At 51.8% G+C, this 20,770-nt stretch overlaps 1 protein-coding gene across 1 annotated transcript in view; it reads right to left on the bottom strand.

The window, feature by feature from the left end:
• The window catches only part of Sema4b (semaphorin 4B), a 40,615-nt gene that overhangs the window by 7,662 nt on the left and 12,183 nt on the right, over window positions 1-20,770 (bottom strand). The window contains exons 2-8 of the mRNA XM_050153984.1: window positions 20,316-20,558; window positions 5,388-5,551; window positions 5,187-5,249; window positions 2,331-2,429; window positions 1,616-1,727; window positions 1,218-1,331; window positions 967-1,118 (exon numbers count right to left, since the gene is read on the bottom strand). Of these exons, the coding sequence (XP_050009941.1) occupies window positions 967-1,118; window positions 1,218-1,331; window positions 1,616-1,727; window positions 2,331-2,429; window positions 5,187-5,249; window positions 5,388-5,551; window positions 20,316-20,424 (813 nt within the window). The 5' untranslated portion in view covers window positions 20,425-20,558. The remainder of the gene's footprint in view (window positions 1-966; window positions 1,119-1,217; window positions 1,332-1,615; window positions 1,728-2,330; window positions 2,430-5,186; window positions 5,250-5,387; window positions 5,552-20,315; window positions 20,559-20,770) is intronic.

A 20,770-nucleotide genomic window follows, 5' to 3' on the forward strand; every position in this document is an offset into this window, starting at 1 on the left:
TGGGATTAAAGGCATGTGCCACCACCGGCCAGCTTGGACCCTAAGAGCTTTCCATGGCAGAACCTAACCCACACGACAGCTCCGATGGCAGTGGTGTTATTACTGCCATATAACAGGCAAGGACTGCAGTCTGAACCATAAACCTGGATTTTCAGTTTTCAAGAGAAAGCCAAAGATGTCTTTTCCAAAGGGATATAGCTCAGTCGGTAGAGCACCAGCCTAGTATTTATAATCCCCAACCTGAGCCCGGCACTAGGTAAACCAGGTATGATAACACAAACAAGAAGATCACAAGTTCAAGGTCATCCTGAGCAACACAGTAAGTGTGAGGCCAGCCTGGGATACATGAGCCCCTCTCTGAGAGAGGCACTATTACTATTAAGAAAGTTTTTAAAGCAGGATGGTGGTGGCGCACACCTTTAATCCCAGCACTCTGGAGGCAGAGGCAGGCGGATCTGTGAGTCTGAGGTCAGCCTGGTCTACAGTGCTATTTCCAGGGCAGCTTGGGCTATACAGAGAAGCCCTGTCTTGAAAACAAAATAAACAAACAACCCCAAGTTTTTAAGATAGGATCTTGGTACGTGTTCTAGGATGACATCTTAACCTTGCAATCCCCAACCTCTCAGCTCCCCAAGTGTCAGGATTTTGGGTGTGCACTGTCACCACTACCTTCAATGTGAGATTTTCTCAATTAAAAGGAGGGAGGCCAGACAGGTACAATGATGTTCTCCTTAATCCCAGCACTTGGGAGGCAGAGAGAGGTGGATTTCTGTAAGTTAGAGGCTACCCTGGTCTACATAACGAGTTCCAAGACACTCAGAACTAAATAGCGAGACTTTGCCTCAAAAAAATGAAGAGGAAGATGAAGAAGAGAGACAGGTAGCTGGTTGAGCTGTTGCTCCCTGGAGGACACAGATGTGGGGGGTGTCCTTTAGGTGGATGAACCCGCTCCCCACCCCCACTCACCTTACAGACTCGAGCAACTCGGGACACAATGGTGTTCTCAAAGAACTCAAATTCTTGGCCAGTCTCACTGAAGAAGAAGTAGATTTTATCGTCATCACCATTCGGGCTGCCCAGGCTCTCAGGAACGTAGGCTGAGGCCACAAAGGCAGGGTCTGCAGAGGCCAGGAGGGTACACAGTCAGTCCAGGAACCCTTGGGACAATGTCCCCTCCCAAGGGCTGACTGCTCAGGGGGTCTGAGGCAGAACTCCACCTTGTAACCAGTTGAGGGAGCTCTCAGTCTTGGTGGGGCGGGAACTCTGGCTTCGGGAGATGGCTGGGTCGTTTCCCTGGAAGTTACTGACTGTTCCAGTGTACAGCTCGCCATCTGCCAAGAGAATGTTCCCATGGGAATGGCTCCCTTGGCCCAGGCCCTGCTCAGGGCCCACAGTGACCACAGCCCCATCCATCCCGCCTAGGCAGAAGCAGGCACTTGGAAGAGTTAAATGGGAGGGCAGCCCAGGGTCACTCAATGCCTGCTGGGAACCAGCACAGCAGCATGGAGACACCAGTTCAGCCCTGGGACACACACTGCCCAGACTCAGTTCTCCTGCCCTGTGTATCTCCCAACTCCATAAAGCCCCAAAGCACCCAGCTTACACTACCACTTACCAACCACAAGGGCCGTGGATTTAAAGTTGGGGTCAAAGGGACAACGGCCCTTGCCATCCTCCAGGAGGACATTGCCAGTCTCATCTTGTGCCAAAGTGAAGCTCGCTATGTTCTGTGGGGGAGTAGATAGGTGGCTCAAGGCAGGGAACAAGGAAGTGCACAGCTGGGACCTGTGCAGGTACCAAAGTGCACGTCCTCTTTACCCCACGCTCTACGTGAAGGCATGTGTGCACTGGGCACCAATCTCCAGTGAGCAGAAAAGAGACGAGGCTTGGAAAATAGTCCTAGAGTCAGGGAGAGCAAGACAATGCAAACCCAGGGATTTCTGACTCCAAGGCCTGTGTTCCAAAACACAGACTGAATGCCACTCTCTGCTCGAGGAACACAGGGTGGGCGTGCACGAGACGACGCAAGAGCGAGAGTGTGAAGCACAGCAAGGGAAAGTCCGGAGGGCAGAAGAGAGCGGGAAGCTGGCCAGAAGTCAGGATCTCTGGACAAGGTGGCTGCATGCACCACACAATAGGGGGTAGACAGCAGCCAGGATGATGCACTTAGGGGTCTCAAGAGCCCACTGCTGCCTAGAACCCTGCCCTGAGGATCCTTCTTTCATCAGGAGTCAGGGCTAGAGGAGGGCACCCCCCACCACCACGCCCTGCAAAGAAAGACTGTGCCCAGGCAGCTGCAGCCAAGCCCCAGGGTAGCGGAGGGAACTCACAATGTAGGCACACAGGGGGCTGAAGGCTGCCGTGCCACAGGTGAGCAGGTGGCTGCTGTTGAGTGGCAGAAGGATCTTGATGTAGTTTTGACAGTCTCGCTGTGGGGAAGGAGAAAACGTCAGGTCCACAGATGCCACCAGGGGGCACTGCAGAGGCCTCCTCCCCAGTCCTGGGGGCAGGGCCTTTGCTGGGAACCTGAGAGGTAACAGAAAGGGAACAATAGAGAAACCAGCAGCTGTGGGCTAGCTGGCAAAGCTTTCGCGGGCTCTGCACTGCAGAAGATCCTGGAGCTAAGTTAGTTTCTAGACTGGCAAATGCTCCTTCTCTCTGGTGACCAGCACCCTGGGGAGGGGCTCACCCCTTGGAGTATCTGGGCCCTCTTGAGACTCTTCTCCAATCCCGCGAGGAAATAGAAGGCAAAGCAGGAAGAACTGCTCAGCCCTGAACTCCTGGCACAAATGCCACCTACATAACGTATCTAACAGGAATTCCCAACTCGGTGACATCGACTCTCCCATTGGGTTCTTTCCATCTTCCCAGAGGGAGGCCCTCACCTTGGTGTTTCTCAAACCCACCTTTCTGGATGCTAAGCATTCAAGAGCCAAAACCCCAGAACCTGACCACTTCTCACCCCCTTTATGGATCGAACCTTGGATGAAGCACTGTCATAGCTTAACCCCCAGGGGCCTCTACTGTTGGGGAGTATTTTCAGGTGTGTTGCTTTTGTTTCTGTTGCATTTGTTTAACTCTGTGAAGCTGTGATCCTTTGCCTGTCTAAAATGCCTGACTAGTCTAGTAAAGAGCAGAACGACCAGAGCAAGGATAGGCGGGGCTGGCAGACAGAATAAATAGAAGACGATTAAGAGGCGCAAGAGAACAAGGGGAGGAGAATGTCAGCAGTTACACAGCAGGCCTTGGAGAAAGAAGTAAAGAAAGGTATACAGAAACAGAGAAAGATAAAAGCCCAGGGGCTGGAGAGATGGCTCAGCGGTTAAGAGCATTGCCTGCTCTTCCAAAGGTCCTGAGTTCAATTCCCAGCAACCACATGATGGCTCACAACCATCTGTAATGAGACCTGCAGGAAGAATACTGTATACATAACAAAAACAAATAAATAAATATTAAAAAAAAAAGATAAAAGCCCAGAGGCAAAAGGTAGTTGGGATAATTTAAGTTAAGAAAAGTTGGCAAGAAACTAGCCAAGCTAAGGCTGGGCATTCATGACTAAGAATAAACAAACCACTGTGTGTGATTTATTTGGGAGCCAGGTAGTGGGCCCCTCAAAAAGTCAAAAGAGTAAAACATCATACAACACTCTATCGTATACACAATGGGACCTACCTATTTTTATTTCTGACAGTCTCGCCATGTAGCCCAGGCTGGCCCGGAATCAGTAATCCTCTGCCTTACAATCCACTAGAATTACAAGCAGGTGCAAGCATGCCCAGCTCAAAGCGAAGCTTTTAAAATACAGGCAAGACAGGAAGATCACAAGTTCAAGACCAGCCTGGGTTACAAGACCAGTTTAGGCAACAGAGTGAGAACCTACTTCAAAAACAGAGGGTCAGGGATGTAGCTCAGTGGTAGAGCACTTGCCTAAAACATATAAGACCCTGGGCTTGATTCCCAGTTCTGTAAAACAGCACAAACAAAGGCAAGACCATGCCACTTCTTTGCTTAGCCTGATTTCTACTGGTGTCCAAAGGGATCTGCTCAGACGGAAACTCAAAGTCCTGCTCACTCTCTGGGTATTTCAGCCAGTTCCTTACCTTCCTCTAAATCTCAAAGGCTCAAATGTCTTTTCAGCATGTAAACTGCTTTCTTTCTTTCTTTTTAAATATTTATTTATTTTCATTTTATCTGTACAAGTGTTTTTGCCTGCATCTATGTGTGGACCGCTTTTGTGCCTGGTGCTGTGGAGGCCAGAAGAGGGTGCTGGGTCCCCTGGAGTTACAGAAGGTTGTGAGCTGTCTGTCGTGGTGGATGCTGGGAAATAGGTTGGTCCTTTGGAAGAGCAGCTCGTGCTCTTACTGCTGAGCCATCTCTCCAGACGATTTTTCTTTTTCCATGCCCACCTTGTAAATGAACTGATCTTTCATTCTTTTGTTCTTAGCTTTTTGAAATGGTGTCATGGAGTTCAGTCTGTGAATCTGCTACCTAGTCAAGGATGACCTTGAACTTCTAACCCTCCTGCCCAAATTCTGGGATTACAGGCATGGTTTTACTTTTTCACAATGTCTCCAGTAGCTAACACTACAGAACAAGTTCTGAAGAGGGGCTGAGGTTCAGCTCATGGCCAGAACACTCTAGAGTGGGAGGCGCTGGGTTCCATCTCCACACTGCCAACAAGTACTTGCTAACTGACTGCAGAATGAAGCATGATTGGGTAGGGGCAGCCAGGACTTGACCTGAAGGCTGCCTCAAATGCCACTTGCTCTTTTTGGGACCTGCGGCTTCTGGGAAGACGGTGAGATGTCCTTCAGGAGAATCCTGTGTTGGGCTGGACCCCATCTAATGTCTTTGCCAAAACCAAACTAGAATCTGCCAGGCTTGTCCCTTTACTGGAAAACTTTGGCAGACATGATCGCCACCTCCCCCAGTCCCTGTTGGTGCTAAGGGTAATTTGGCACTGTTTATATGTCAGGGGCCCTGGACCCACTGGTTTATCCAGGGACACGGGCATATGACCCCCAGTTTACAGGTAGGAACCGTAAGGCTCGGCTAGATGAACCTACTTGTTCAAGATCGCAGAAAGGATGGGGTTGGGGTTGGCTATCTCCAGGCTATGCACTTCCCATAACACTTGGTTGTATCTGCTCAGTTCTGCTCAGACCCCTCCCCGACTTCAGGCTCACCTTCAGGTCCTTGCCCTTGAAGCTGCACTGCTGCTTCCGGTCAGCATCTGCTCGCCACAGCAGCTAAGGAAGAAGAAGGGGAAACAGGTGTGAGGGCATGGAGGTCTGTAGCGCCATGCTCCTCTCCTGCCCAAAGCATCCTCTGATCTGCAGGCTGAGCTCCCCAGCCACCCCTCTCCATCCACCTGCCCCCCCCCTCACCTCTTGGTATTCTCCACCGGGCAGGAAGCTAAGGTTGCTGTTAAGTGCAAAGAGGGCCTCTCGGGCCCCCACGTACAACGTCCTGCCATCCTGGCTCAGCAGAAGGGCTGTGTAGTTGGAGACGTTCTCGGCTTCAAATTTCTGAATCGGCCTTTCTTCAGAGCCTAGGGAGAGGAAGACGGGCATTGCCTCAGAATGGCCTTTTCCATTTATCTCAAGAAAGATCGAATTTAATCTGAGACAGGTTTTCAGGGCAGTCAGTGGCAAGAACCTGGGACAATAGGCTGGGTACAAAGGACATTTCTGACACCCAAATGTACAAAAGAAATGCACTGAGAAACACGGGGGACATTAATTATAGCTCCATTCATATCATCGAGAAAGTGGAAACCCAAGAGTCCAAGGATAGGGGACTGGACAAAAATAATTATGATATTCCATTCAGTGGAATATTACACAGCTGGCAAAAAAGCAATACATTAGAAACTCCAGAAAATAAGCAAACTAAGCTGTGTAAGAAATTCATAATCTAGGGGCTGGAGAGATGACTCAGAGGTTAAGAACACTCTTAACCTCTTCCAGAGGTCCTGAGTTCAATTCCCAGCAACCACATTGTGGCTCACAGCCATCTGTAATGAGATCTGGTGCCTTCTTCTGGCCTGCAGCAGGCACACATGCAGGCAGAACACTGTATACTTTGTAAATAAATAAAAAAAAATAAAGAAATTCATAATCTAGTTAGGTATGATGGTATATGACTGTAATCTCAGCACATGGGAGGACGAGGCAGAATTAGAAGTTGGAGGCCAATCTGGGTTTACTTAAGTGGGACCCCACTTTAAGAGAGAAGGGGTCAAAATACAAAGCAGATTACAATATAAAGTCATGGGTTGTGAGTACATAATAGAATCTAAAAAAGGACAGCAATGGCTCAGTGAGTAAAGGTACCTGTTACCAAGCCTGACACCCTGAGTTCAGTACCGGGGACCCAGAAGGTAGAAGGAGGGAGGGAACTCCCGTAAGGTGTCCTCTGACGCCCCTGTGAATGCTATGGCAGTGTACAAGCACACACAAAAATAAATACTGCAACAGAGAAGAAAGCTGGTACATTTAACACCCCCCTCCCTCCCTGGCTCTGCAGGGATACACTGAACCCCTCCGTCTGGAGCCAGAGCCCCCAGCGCCCATAGAGACTTAGTTACCAGACGGAGCATGAATGTCCTCAGCCTAGAGCCCGGAAACATGAATGTGTGACAGACTGCATGACCGGGGGGCGGGGGGTGGATGGGACGCTGCTGTCCCTCTGAGGAGCAAAGAGGGTCACAATGCCATGCTAGGGCTTGGGGTGCGGCTCAGCGCATGCTCATCTAACGTATCAGGGCCTGGGTTTGATCCCTAACAGCACATTTGCATGGATCTGCAGACAGAACAAAATCGAGGATTATATTAGACATTAAAAAATGTTAAAGGGGGCTAGAGAGATGGCTCAGTGGTTAAGAGCACTGACTGCTCTTCCAGAGGACCAGGGTTCAATTCCCAGCACCTACATGGCAGCTCACAACTGTCTGTAACTCCAGTTCCAGGGGATCTTTCATACCAATCCATATAAAATAAAGTTAAATAGATCATAAAAATTCTTTAAATAATAAAAAGATGTTAGAGTGTATTGCTGTTTTGATTGTGGATGACCCTCAGCCTACACCACCGTGCAGTATAACCTTAGCCCAAGTGGAGTTTGCTTGCTTGACTTTTTGAGGCAGCTCTGTTACATAGCCCAGACTAGAACAAAATCATGATCCTCCTGCCTCAGCCTCTTGTGTGATAAGCTGGGGTGATAAGTGTGCACCACCACATCTGGGGCAGGCGTATTACTTGAAGTGGCAAAGGCAACAGCAAAGGTAGGAAGGTAAGGGGCATGAAGGGAGGGCAAGGGTGACAGAAGCCTGATTTTCTCAGCATTTAGCCAAAGGGTTAGAGATGAAAGATGGCGGTGTGAGCCTTTCATGCCAGTGTCCAGGGGAACCCTGGAAGCCTGGGAACTCTCTACGACCCAGAGGTGACTCTGTGCATCAGACACAGAGCACAGAGGCTGAGCTCTGTGTTGGTTCTTACAGCAAAGCCTTTCCCGCTTAATTAACATTTAAAAGTGGGGAGTGAAGGGTGTGTGGGTGTGTATGAGTGCACGAATGCATGCATGTGTAGGTCAGAGGGCAATTTCTGGGAATTGGTTCTCTCTTCTACCATGTGAGTCCTGGGGACTGAATTCAGATTGTCAAGCTTGGCAACAACAGCGCCATTACCCTGAGCCATCTGGCCAGCCCTCACGCATTTACATACATACAAATATATAGTACCACTGAGAAAACTTTAGGGCCTATTCACTGTTGCAGAAGATGAAATAATTAGGAGATATTAATTATCTATTACTAAAAATAAAGGTTATAAAATATGTCTGGTCAGATTATCTCACTTAGTTGGAAAAAATATAAATGAGAAAAAAATCCAGACAGAAGAATGAATGAAGCCAAGTCCTGAAGCAATTATTAGAAGAACCACGGGTATTTTTCCCATGGGGGCTTTACAGTAAGCAATCTATATTTGCATAATGTAAAAGATATAAATTTAGGAGGAGAAAAAGAAACAAGTCAACGCCCACTGACCCATCAGTGCACTATTTATGCTTTGAATGATTAATGGGTTCAGAGAGCAATTATTTAAAAAATTCTAAGCGGCTGAAGACAGGACACAAAGACAAGCAGAAAGCAGCCCCCGAGCAGCCTCAGGCATGTCCCAACTGACCAGTGGGTCGGGACCATGCAAACAAACAAGGCTCCCAGAGCCGGGAAACCATGGGGCAGCATGCCAGCCAAGCAACGTGGAGATGACTTCATGTGTGTTTGTATGTCCAGTGTTTTTACATACCCTCAGCCTGGTTCCAGAAAGAGGTAAGGAAACACAAAGCAAGAAAGTGGCGAAAGAGAAGCATTAAAATCAGGAGCAGGGAAAAACCCATCTGAGGAAGACATCTAAGCTGGAAAGGGGAGAGGTCATATAAGCGGGTCACACGGTCTTCACACAGCTGCTAGGGGTGGGTTCCGCATTAAACACCAAGACCCCTGGCGGCCACAGGGAAAAGGGAAATGAAGTAACTTGGTTCTCACTATTCAAGAACAGGAAGACACACCAGTCCTTTGACGGAAGCCTTTCACACATGGCACGAGGTGCTCAAGAAGCTCTCAGGAGGGGTTTTCCAACAAGCCTGCTGGGACGCGTGGGATGGCTATCATCGCCCGTCAATAGGATGATAGATAGGGAGGGGAGGGGCCATATCTGCTCCCCAGGAGGGCTCCGTGAAGGTGGAAGGTGGTGGCAGGGAGGACTAGGAGTCTGAGGGGAATTTGTGTGGCTGTCACCCTCCTGTAACCCAGAGGAAGACACAGGGCTGCACTAGAATTCATGAGGAAAGGTCCTGAGGTCAGAGTCTAAACTGCCGATGACACCAGAGGCAGTCACAGCCCAAAGATGCCCTCTCTTCAAACTGCCAAGAGCCTCTTCTCCAACTCTTAACTCCTTAGCATCCAAGACTCCTAACCCTCAGCTCTTCACACTGGGAGGCCAGAGAAAGCTCCACCACCTCCTGACCCCCAAAACATCTGGACTCCAAGCCTTCCCCAGAGATTCTCAAACTGCTGGTCTGCAAGACAGCCACTGGGCCAGCTCCAGGTGACTCGGGAGGAGGAGGCTGGAGGACAACACTCTGAGAGGCACCAAGCAGGCCCTTCCTGACCACAGCCGCTCACTCCGCTGTGGTTTCTCATGTGTATAACTCGGATAACACAGAAAGTGCAGCTCACAGGAGCCCCACGCGACTCAGTGAGATCAAGGCACACAGCTCCTGCACCCCTTCTTTATCTCTTGCACCCCTCAAGGTTTTCTGAAAGCACAGGCTGCCTCTGGCTTGCCAAGGCTTATCTGCCTACACCGGAGGCATTTCCACCTGGGTGGGACCTACAGCTCAGAGCGGGAAGCCACCCTTGGATTCCGTCCAGACACCGAAATGCCAAGAGTCCGAGATAAGCACAAGCTCCAGGTGGAGCTCAACGCCCCCCTCCACTTTAGCCCGGGTGGATGGCGAGCTGCCCGGGGTCCCTCAGACAAAGGCAAGCCAGGTTGGAGGGGCAGCCTGGGTGCCAGCGGTCCACGACCCCTCATGTCTGCTGGAAACACACGAAACAAAATGACCACGGGATGGAAGCGAGCACAGGGCCGCCACAGCCCGCTTTCTCAGCGGGGGATGGCCCTCCACGCTTGCCCTCCTCTCTCCTCCTTCCACCCTGTCTCAAACTTAAGAGCCCTGGTGTGCTGATGAACCCGGCTGCCAGCGATCCTTCCACTCCTGCGGGCAGACTTCATTAGGCCTTCCCCACTGGTTACGCCACAGGATAGATCAAGAGCATATACTATCAGAGACCAGTTCCAGTCCAGCCTCTACTGCTCAGAAGGCAAGCCACTTAACCTTTCCGAGCCCCACTTTCCTTATCTGCAAAATGGGAACAATAATTGCCCTCTGCCTCACAGAGTTGTTATGAGAAGGAACGAGATTACGTATGTAAATAATAATGTCCATAATAACCCACACTTACTGAGCGCTTCACTCAAAACAACTTTGCACACGTTTTCCCTGTGCTGGCATGGTGCCTGGCACACGATCAACACTCGAGTGGCTCAAAAACAAAATCCAAAAGCCCTGCAGGAAAATCCAGCCCAGCAAGCCACAGAGGGCAGGACAGGGGGGTGTGGCCTCCTCCTGTGAGGTTACAGTGCAGGCCCACTCCACCTGACCCTGAGTGGGGCCCACAAGGGTCTCATGGTCAGATCGGCCCAGAAACGGTATGTGTGTTACAAGTCACAAGTGCTGTGACTGCCCAAGCTCCCACCCATCTGGTGCCACCTCCAGAGTGACAGAATGGCTGTGTGGACGTCTGTGCAGAAGGCTCTGCCTGAGCCTGCCCATGTCTGTGTGTCTGTGTGCCTATGTGCACGGAAACACGGAACTCTGGGGCCTGTCCAGGCTTGTGTGTGAGTTCCTGGTACCCTGTGTGCAGAGGTGACTGGAAGTGTGTGTGTGTGTGTGTGTGTGTGTGTGTGTGTGTGTGTGTGTGTGTGTGAGCACGTATGTGTGTTTATGTGTGTGGTTGTGCCTCTTGTATCAAACATGTTCCACCTGGTCTCCTGGCTGTGAGTATGGTCCACATACCCTCCCTGTCTCGCTGCCTGGGGTTTATTTATCCCTTAACTAGAGGCTCTGGTTGCTGCCCCAATCAGGACAGAACTTCTCCATGGGCCCTGGGCAACTTGAGCCAGTGGCTGCCCAAAAGCCTATCCTCCCCAAGGATGCCCCATCCTTCAAAAAGACAGGATGGGGCTATTCCAGGGCTGCCACCTTCAGGGTCACACACCCTATTCTAGCAGGAAGTGATGTGGGAACTTCTCAGTTCCTAGTCTCACCAAGACTCTTCCCTTCCCTGTGACTCAGTCAGAGGCTTGGAGCTTTCTGGGTTAAAACAGGAATATAGCTTAGCCCCACCCTGGGCAGGGCTGACTCAGAGTAGCACCCCACTTTTCTCTGCTCTGTGGCTCCTGAGCCACCACAGGGAGATGCTGACCCAGCTCTGACTTTTAGCCCTCCACAGGTCCCAGCAGGCTGTGACCAGAAAACACCAGCCTCCTTGTAGAGTCAGAGCAAGGAAGCGGCCTTCTGCAGGGGTGTGAAAGGCCTCCTGAGTGGCTGTGTCTCAAGGACGTCATGCCAAGTCACCAGAACCTTGAACCCACTTGTTAGAGTCAGCAGCAAACTGGCTTGGATGTACTTCCTCCTTCCACACCACCCAGTACTAGGCAGGAAGCAGCCACCTAGTCCTCAGGCTAGGTAAGCTGGGGACCAAGGTCGACATCAATGGGCTGAGGCCAGGGCAGAGTTCACAAGAGTCAGACCCACTGTGGAGGACTATGTGCCAAAGTCTGCCCTGGCTGAAGTGGTCAAGAGTCCATTTAGTGGCTAGGTATGGCGGTCAGTAATCCAAGTACTTGAGAGGTAAAAGTATAAAGGCTCAGAAGTCCAAGGTCGTCCTCGGCTCTAAAGCAAGTTTGGACCCAGCCTGGACCACACAAGACTGTCTCAATCCACCTTCTCGCCCCACAAAAAATAAAGCATTTATAGCATTTGGGAGACTGAGGAGGAGCTTACTGGAAGTTCAAGGAAAGTCTTAGTTATACAGCAAGACCCTGATTCAAAAACCAAACCAGTAATAATAATAATAATAATAATAATAATAATAATAATAATAATACACCAGAGAGAGCATGAGCAAGCATTTGTGCTCGAGGGGTGGGTTTACTCTAGAATGCCTCCCTCCCAATTGTCCCTCTTGTAAGCTGGTCAACCCCTGTGAGAACCCAAAGCCACGGGACCTGTACCTCATCAACACCTTCAGGGCCTGACCTCTACTTGCCCCCTCTAAGGGCCACCCAGGACCACGGTCAGCTCCCGTGTCCCCCCCTGCTCAGTGGCTGGCCACTCTAACTCTTTCTCTCCTGTGGCCTCTCCCTCCTACCTACCCTCTTCCTCAGACACAGGCTGTCCCTTTCAGAAGCCACTTTTTTTTTTTTTGTCTCGAAACAAGGGCGAACTCCCTACGAGAGCTCTCACCAGCGCCTCTGCCTCCCACTCCCTCTTCCAGGGAACTGGCCTCATCCAGCCCAACACTTGGAAGATCCCTCATGACCCAGGAAGCATCTCACTGGTAGCCTAGACTCCATCGCAAGCTTGTCTTCAAGTGTTGGGCCCCAAAGGCTCTCGAGTGTCATCCAGGCCTTCCGCACACATCCTGGCCCCTGTAGTCTCAGTCCCACACCCCCTCCAGGAGGCCACGGATGGGACTGACCTGTGGGGGATGTGGAAGAGGCGAGATACGCGCCTGTGTTGGCCTGCTCTAGTGGCGCTGCTCTCTGGCCTGTCAAGGATTTTCTCTCCTGTGCTGCTCTTGTCTCCTCACTCTGTGAAGGGCCATATGTCTGCACCTACATATGATCAGTGATACAGATTCTGGTGTCCCACACAAGCACGGACAATGACTTACTCCAAGGGTACCCTCCTGGGCTCCCTCAGGCCTCTCACTCCGTGTCTTGAGCTCTGCTGTCTCACTACCGTCCAGCTCCGCTGTGTCCACTCTGCCTCTCCTCAGCGGCGCACACGCCTTCTACCATCAAATTCTGTCAATCCCCTGCCTACTCTCAGACCCCCCCCCATGTCATTACTCCACCACCGTAGGCCTGAACCAGGACACTACCTGCTCCCACCCAGGTTACTATAGTCTCCCAGGGGCTGTGCTACAGTGGGAGGCTCTCCAGGAACTGTCACCACCACCTCACAAAGCCCCGTGTCCTGAGTGACACCCAAGTGCAGTTCAAGGGTGATTTGGTCACTGGCAGCTCTGTGGTACAGTTCTCCCTCTGACTAAACTGGATTTATCAGCCCTTCTATGGCCTGCCTGAATCTCCAGCCAGACAAGGGCTTGCTACACTCGTCACACCTGTCACAGGCTCAAGCGACACTCTTTTATGATGAGGTGTCTGGGTCTGTTTTCTCCCACCACACAGAAGAGCACTTCCAGGATCAAGAACAAATCTTCTTCATACTGCTACCCCATGTACACATCACCCGATCAGGGGACCTCCAAGGAGGTGTGTCACAAATGTTTGCTGATTGAACACAGGTCAGAGTCCCTCGTTTTGAGGTGCTCTAGTCCAGAGAGAAGCCCTAGGTCGACAACACGGAGGTACGGAAGACTTCCGCTCCCCACTGTGTCTGACCCTCCAGCACACGGGCAGCTCGGTCAGTCATAGCTTTCCAAAGACCACAAAGAGACATGCGGCAGCTAAAAATGTTGCAGGAAATAGGAAACGGGGCCACAGAGGTGTGGGGGATGGGCAGGAAGTCCTAAGGTTCCCGTGGCATCCTGACTTCATCACCAATCACTGTGGAGCTGCCTGGAGACAGGTCACCCTTCCACGCGGGAGGACTTCGATGACTAAGAGGATGGATGAAGCACACAGCGCTCCCCTTCCTGCCTACTGCCCTCCCCTCCCTTCCTCTCACCTTCTCACACACCAGACAGCCTTCCTGTGTGCAACATCTGGCACCCTGGTGCCAGGCAAGGGAGACAGAATGGGTAGGAGCATAGCCATCCGGAGGCAGGGGGCCCTCGAAAGAGGAGGTGGCTGCTGAGGCCCGGTTGCTTACTGCTGAATGGAAAGGGGGCACTGCCTTGCCAGACTCCCCTTCAGGCGGAAATCTGGGTTTTTATATAACATTTCCTAAGTTTTAAATATCAGTTACTAATTAAAAATTTCTAAGTCACTTGGAAGCCAAGCAAAATATAACCCCAGACTGGCTTTGCTCGCCACCCCTACCTAGTGTGCAAACCTCTGATATATGTGCCCCTGTTTTCCCAGCCGAGACCACTGCTATCTAGCTTGACAGTGCTGTCAGGGGCCTCAGCTGGCTCCCCTGCTCTGTTGAGGAGTGACCGCACTAGACTTCTTTACAGAGGGAATCACAGCGCTGATAAATCACAACAGGGCTGAGCTGGACCACTGGGCCGCCTCTGTGTGACTGCAGGTGAAGCGAGAGGCAGCTGGTCTCTAGGGAACAATGAGGCTCCTGAGTCAGTGAAGAAACTGACCCAGGCACAGTCTCTTGTCTTTAGTGAGGCGTGACCCTGCCAGGATGAGGTGGCTCTGCTGGGGTCCAGCACTCTTTTCTACAATGGGTGAAACAACACAATACGGGCGCGAGTGAGCCTAGCCCAGTGGGCACTGCGTGCAGACGGTGTTCCTCCTCTTCTGTGAGTAGGTACCTCTCAGAGGATGAGGAACATGAGGCCAGGGCTGGCGTGTAGCACAATGGCAGAGGGTTTCCTTAGCAGCCATAAGGCCCTGTCTTTCTGGGTTCAACTCTAGCAATGGACAAAAAAAATTCCCTAGGCCGGGTGGTGGTGGCGCACACCTTTAATCCCAGGACTTGGGAGGCAGAGGCAGGCGGATCTCTGTGAGTTCGAGGCCAGCCTGGTCTACAAGTGCTAGTTCCAGGACAGGTACCAAAAGCTACAGAGAAGCCCTATCTTGAAACAAACAAACAAACAAAAACAAAAAAAAAAAAAAAGGAGAAAGGAGGAATAAGGAATGAATGAGGAATGAAGGTTCTATCTCCCACCCTACCAGAAGCCCCTCCCCAAAGCATCTCTGCTAGCCTTCCCGGCTAGAGGAAAGACTTCCAGATGGGCCCAAGAAGAGGCAGAACCACAGGCTTGGGAGGGAGAACCTGACGTGGATAAATCGCTCCCCGACGTGATCCTCAGCTACACCCGTCCCCTCACTACCTATCCCTCTAGGTTCCCAAGACTGGAACATGAGCCGTGACCCTGGAAGGGCTGGAGGCAGCCCTGTGGCACGCACGAACCAGGGAGATCCTGGAGGGCAAATGAGCAAGTGAGAGGCCTTTGGTCTGCAGAACAGCAGGAAAGGTCCCTTGTCAAGACGCTGTCCCCAGTGGGACAAACCTTCCCAGGACAGGAGGACAAGAAGAGCAGCGAGGCATAATTGGGGACAAGTGGCTGTATAATGCAATTTTTTTTTTTTTGAGACAGGGTTTCTCTGTTTAACAGTCCTAGCTGTCCTGGAACTACCTCTTGTAGACCAGGCTGGAATCGAACTCACGGAGATCCACCTGCCTCTACCTCCTGAGTGCTGGGATTAAAGGCGTGCGCCACCACAGCCCAGCTGTACAATGCAGTCCTAAGAGACAATGTTTTCTTCTTTTTTAAAATATTTTTATGGTTTATTTAACTTTATTTTATGTGCATTGGTGTGAAGGTGTCAGATTCCCTGCAACTGAATCTTCAGACAGTTGTAAGCTGCCATGTGGGTGCTGGGAATTGAAGCCGGGTCCTCTGGAAGAGCAGTCAGTGCTCTCAACCACTGAGACATCTCTCCAGCCCCAAGACAATGTTTTTTAGGATGCTTATTGGAGAGAGGGCAGCCTGGACCACTGTGCTGTAGGATATTTGTACACTGTACAAAAAAAAAAAAATGTATTGCTGTGATTGGTGTAATGAAAAGCTGAATGGCCAATAGCTAGGCAGGAGGTATAGGTGGGACTTCCAGACAGAGAGAGAGTTCTGGGAAGGAGAAGGCGGAGTCACCAGTCAGAAGCAGAGGAAGCCCCATGAGCAGTACAGAGAGACGAGGTAATGAGCCATGCAACAGAACGTAGATGAGAATAAATGGGTTAATTTAAGTTATGAGAGCAAGTGGGACATGCCTAAGCTGAGGTCGAGCTTTCATAATTAATAGTAAGTCTCCACGTCATTATTTGTGAGCTGGTGGCCCAAAGAAAAATCCAACTACACCACAGGATTAGTTCTGTTGATCCTCTCTCTCCCGTGAAGCAGGGAGGGCTCAACCTAAGGCTTCTGAGCCCTGACCCAGCCTAAGCAGCTATGGAGCTGGGACAGGGCAATGGGCTCTAAGAAAGGGCTAACAGGAAGGTAGGAATGGCAACGTGACCTTTCAGAGCCTTTCAAACAGGCCCCATCATCAGATGATGCCTGTGTTATATAGAACATCAAGGGGCTCCCACACTCTGCAAGCCTAGTGTTCTGGGCACATCCACCACCAACTGAGTGGGACTTCACAGACCACAGCGCAGGACAGGCCAGGAGGATCACGAGGGGAAATTCAGTCTCAAGCAGAGAAGATTCTTGAGACACAGAAGACATTTTAAAAGGATAAAACCAGGAGCTTTTCCAAAGTGGGCAAACCTAAGCGGGTCCCCATGGGAATGATCTCCCATCAACCCTGGGGCCCTTGCTTCAGCTCCTCCCCAGGGCAGAGCAGGACTGCGCCCCTCAGCTCCCATGGCAGATACAGGGTTTAGCTGTGCTGGCATCTCCCAGAGTCCAGGACACTGCCTGTGCACAGCATGCACCTCCTGGAGTGAGGCCGGTAGGAGGTTTGAGCAAAGCAGCATGCAGCAGAAGCTGCTACCTTCCACTGGGCGGGCTGCGTGTGTTAGGACCCGGGCCAAGCACTTTACATACATCATTTCAATAATCCTCCCTGGAGTCTGGGAGATGGGCCCCGCTATTCTTCCTGTCATGTGGATACAAACACAGGCTTAAGAAGGCTATAGCTTGCCCTGTGGTGTGTCCTTGATAAGGGTAGTAGCCAGTTCTCCCAGCCCGGCTCTCAGCACCCATCCTAAAGGGCTCTCAACTACTTGCCTTTGAAGACTCAGGAACAGACCAGCCTCTGGACAGAACTTCAGAGTCTCATGCTGGGCTGAGGTCACATCAAGGAGGGAGGTCAGTAAGCAGACAAGAGGCAACCAAAGCAGGGGGCCAGCACAGGGGCCACTCAGGCAGCCTTGACTCTGAATGCCTGCTCCAGGCCGGAGGATGGGCAGCTGGTTTGTGCCAAGGGCCTTGTTCTCTGCATTCAATGGGGTTTTGTTGAGTGCATTTTGCAGGCCTACAGATTTAATTCCAATCTGGTTCATACACTGTTTCCAGAGCTTTTTAGCAGGATGCTTCTGGGGCTGGGGGACATTAATAGCTCTCTTGCTTTGCCCAAATAAAGGGACTCTGCCTGACTTCAGTAGGCCGTGGCAGCAGTTTTGTTTTGTTTCTTCAAAGGGGCCAGGCTGCAAGGCCTAACTCCTGCTCTTGCCCCACATTATGGCCCTGAAGTTTGCAGGGCAAAAGAACCCCAATTTCGTGCTCTTCTTGGAAGTACAGCTTTCACAGACTTCCAGCTGGCTTCAGGAGTCTGCAGGATGCTCCCCCACTCCCACTCAAAATGCCCCAGGTCTTCCTTCCCTCTACTGACCATCAAGTGAGGTCACAAGGACCCCTCCAGCCTGAGGACTCCCAAGAACCGTCAACAGGAATGAGAATTCTCACGAGAGATCCTAGATGCAGAGTAAACTGGACTTTCCACTTCAAGGGACTTTTTGATCACAGAGCCCACTATCCCTAAGCATCAGGTCCTGGGGCGGGGGGGGGGGGGAGGCTTGGGTATGAATTCAGTTTAGTTGGTGGGAAAAGGGCATGGTCTCCATTCTGTGCAATCCCTGGGAAGCCTGTCTCGGAAGGCTGAAGGGCTCTAGGCCAGGCACCCCATGGTCACCACGAGCCTGCCAAGAATGGGCACAGTGCCAGGAACATCTAACGAGCCCCCAGGGATGAGACAGGAAACTGTCTCAGGCCAGACTCAAAGGGTGAGCCTGTTCAGTCACCAGGGCATTCCCCATTTGGGACTCAAGCCACAGAACCTGCCTGTACATGGGAGGAGAGGGAGTGGAAGCAGGGACGAAGGGTACTGTAGAGGCCCAGGAAGGTGGAGCATTGTGGTAGCATGGCAGCTCAGTCAAATGTGGAGGGACACCCAGTGTTCAGGAGGCTGGCCATTGCTGAAACACCGCAGGTCGTGCTGAGGATTAGAAATGGCCCCACTAACCTGACAGAATTAACCCCCAAAACACAGTTGTTGGCCTGGAGGCCCTTTTAACCCCTCAGCTGAATCTCTGTACAGTGCACAAGACACCCCTTGCCCACCTGTGGCAGCCCAAAAAATCATGTGGAGTTAACCAAGGGCTGATGTTCTCCCAGGAAGCAGGGCCTCTCTATTCCTCTTTCAGGTCTCCCCACCACTCCCTGAGACACAAGACCTGCTGTGTTTGGTGTGGCCCTAAGTGCCCTCCCAGGGCAGCTACCCCCACCTTGTGTGCCCTGCATTTTTTCCTAAAGCTGAGAGAGTCTAAGGGCCTGGGGCAATGGTTCTCAATACGTGGATCTTGACCCCTTTGGGGGTTGAAAGACCCTTTCCCAGGGGTCACTTAAGACCATCAGAAGACATGGATATTATGATTTATAACAGTAGCAAAATTACAGTTGTGAAGAGGCAATGATAATCGTTTTATGGTTGGGGTCACCAGTAGGAATTGTGTTAAAGCATCGCAGCATTAGGAAGGTTGAGAACCGCTGGTCTAGGGAGACACAGAAGGACAGAACCAGCAACGGGTCTGGCTCAGAGGTAACTTGACTAATGCAAGATGGGTTCCACGCCTAGCTCAGAAGAAAAAAGGGTCAGAGGGGTATAGCAAGACAGTTCATCCGGAAAAGGCGTTCGCCACCAAGCCTGATGACCTGAGCTTAACAGCTGAGATCCACATGGCCGCAGGAGAACTTTGCCAGTTGCCCTCTGACCTGGCTGACCTCCGCATGGGTTGCACGTGCCCGCACACCCACACACAAGCTAAATATTTAAAAGTAGCAGAACAGCAATCCTTGATTCCAATTTCAGTCCTTCCTCGCCCCAAGAACAGAACTCCCAAGGGGCCCGCAGTGGAACTAAGACCCTGGAACCATCTCCACCCCTTGGAGAACCACCCAGCTCCAAGCAGGGCTGGTCCAAGTTTAGCATAACAAGAATGACAGCAAACACTGGCAGAGAGGTTTCTGTACCAAGCCCTTTCCTAAGGACTTTACAAGTAATGGGTTGAGCCTTGAGCAAGGTGCTAATATCCCTATTTTACAGATGAGGAAATCAAGGCAGAGAAACTGTTTACTCAAGGTCACACGGGAACTAAATGGCCAAGGCAGAATTTGAACTTGGAGCACCAGTAATGTTTCCGATAAGAGATTTAGATCCTGTTAGGGGCCTTATAATTGAAGAGCTGGTTCTACACTTTTGCAAATGGGATGCTTTCAGGGGTGGGGATGCAATAAAGAGAAGGAAGTCTGGTGGAGTTCTAGTGTGTAACCTCTAATTTATGCACATTCTGTCCTAACTCACACGTGACTGCTTGCAAGTTGGAGGGGTCTGGCCAAACAGTATCTGTTGGCGCCTATGTGCCTGATGCCCACAATGCACCAACTTTCATTAATTTCCTAAGATGGCTTTGCAAGGTCGCCTGAGCCACCTTTGCAGAGGAGGAAGCTGGAGTACAGGGAATAGGGGTTACTTGATGGGCTTAAGACCCAAGTCCAGCCAGGAGGAGGTGGTGGCAGAGGCAGGTGGATCTCTGCAAGTTCCGAGGCCAGTCTGGTCTACAGAGTGAGTTCCAGGACAGTCTGGACTACACAGAGAAACGCTGTCTCAAAGTCTCGAAAAAAACAAAAACAAAACAAAAAAGACCCAAGTCTCTAAATTTCCAAAACTTGAGGGCCCCAGGAGATGGGTCAGGGACAATCAGACCAAGAGGAATAAAGAGAGAGTGGAGGGTGAAAACACAGGCAGACAGAGACGGATAAAAAGCGAGAGGAAAGGAATCCGGTCAACCAGGATAATAATACTCTCAAGTCCCTCTAGTTAGGGTCCTGCAGGGTCTTGGGAACGTAAGTTTCCAAGTCCGTGGGGGGGGGGGGGGGTTCCCTCCAGGTCGGTCAGTCAGAAATGGCAGGGAGGAAAGACCTGGCGCCCACCCGCCCCGCTCCAGGCTTCTGCCTGAGAAGTTTAGAGAGCGGCCAGCAGCAGTCCTCTCAGCCCCGTGCCGTGGGTGGCTCCCTGGTTGGCTCTGGTCAGCATCAAAGACAAGTACATGAGTAGGCAGGATGGCCAGCACCTGAGGCCTCCAGACAGTGCTGAGTGCACCCCCTCCTAGGAAACCAGCAGCAGCAACGGTGCGAGAGAGTGGCCCTCTCCAGGTCCATAGAAAATGGAAGAAAGGGGCTCTCGGCTCCCTCGCTTCCCTTCCCTTTCGCTTTGACCACTGCATTTTGAAAAGGGAAGGGGTCTTACTGAACCTCAACGCTCCTTTGTCGTGGGCACCCGCGCTCCCCTCCCTCGGCTGCGCCCCACAGCACTCACCCAGCGGCACACTGATCCGGGGGCCGAGCGCCCGCGTCGTCCGCAGCAGCGGCAGCAGCAGCACCAGCAGCGCGCGCAGCAGGGCGGCGGAGCAGCTCGCCCGGCCCATCGCGGCGCGCGGAACTCGGAGCACAGCAGCCAGCGGCGTCCTTCGGCTCGGGCTCAGGTTGCTTAACTGGAGTCGCGGGCTGCAGCCCCGCCCCGCTCGGTCCCCCAGAGTCCTTCCTCGCCTCGCCTCCGGACCTGGGGGGGCAGCAGAGAAGACGGTCACGTGGACGGCCGCACCGCAGGCTCCTCTGCCTAGAGTGCTGCCGAATGGGAGTCCCGCGCCCCGCCGCAGGGAGGAGGGCGCGGAGCAGGAAGTCAGAGGGTAGGCCGGCCTCCTAGCTGGTTCTCACCCAGCTCTTCCCCCTTCCTCCTTCCTGGGCGCTGGAGTACGAGGGGCGCCAAATCGG

Source organism: Alexandromys fortis, unplaced genomic scaffold (genome assembly GCF_014885135.2).
Source record: "Alexandromys fortis isolate MF-2015 unplaced genomic scaffold, M_Fortis_MF-2015_v1.1 scaffold_86, whole genome shotgun sequence".
Lineage (NCBI taxonomy): Eukaryota > Metazoa > Chordata > Mammalia > Rodentia > Cricetidae > Alexandromys > Alexandromys fortis.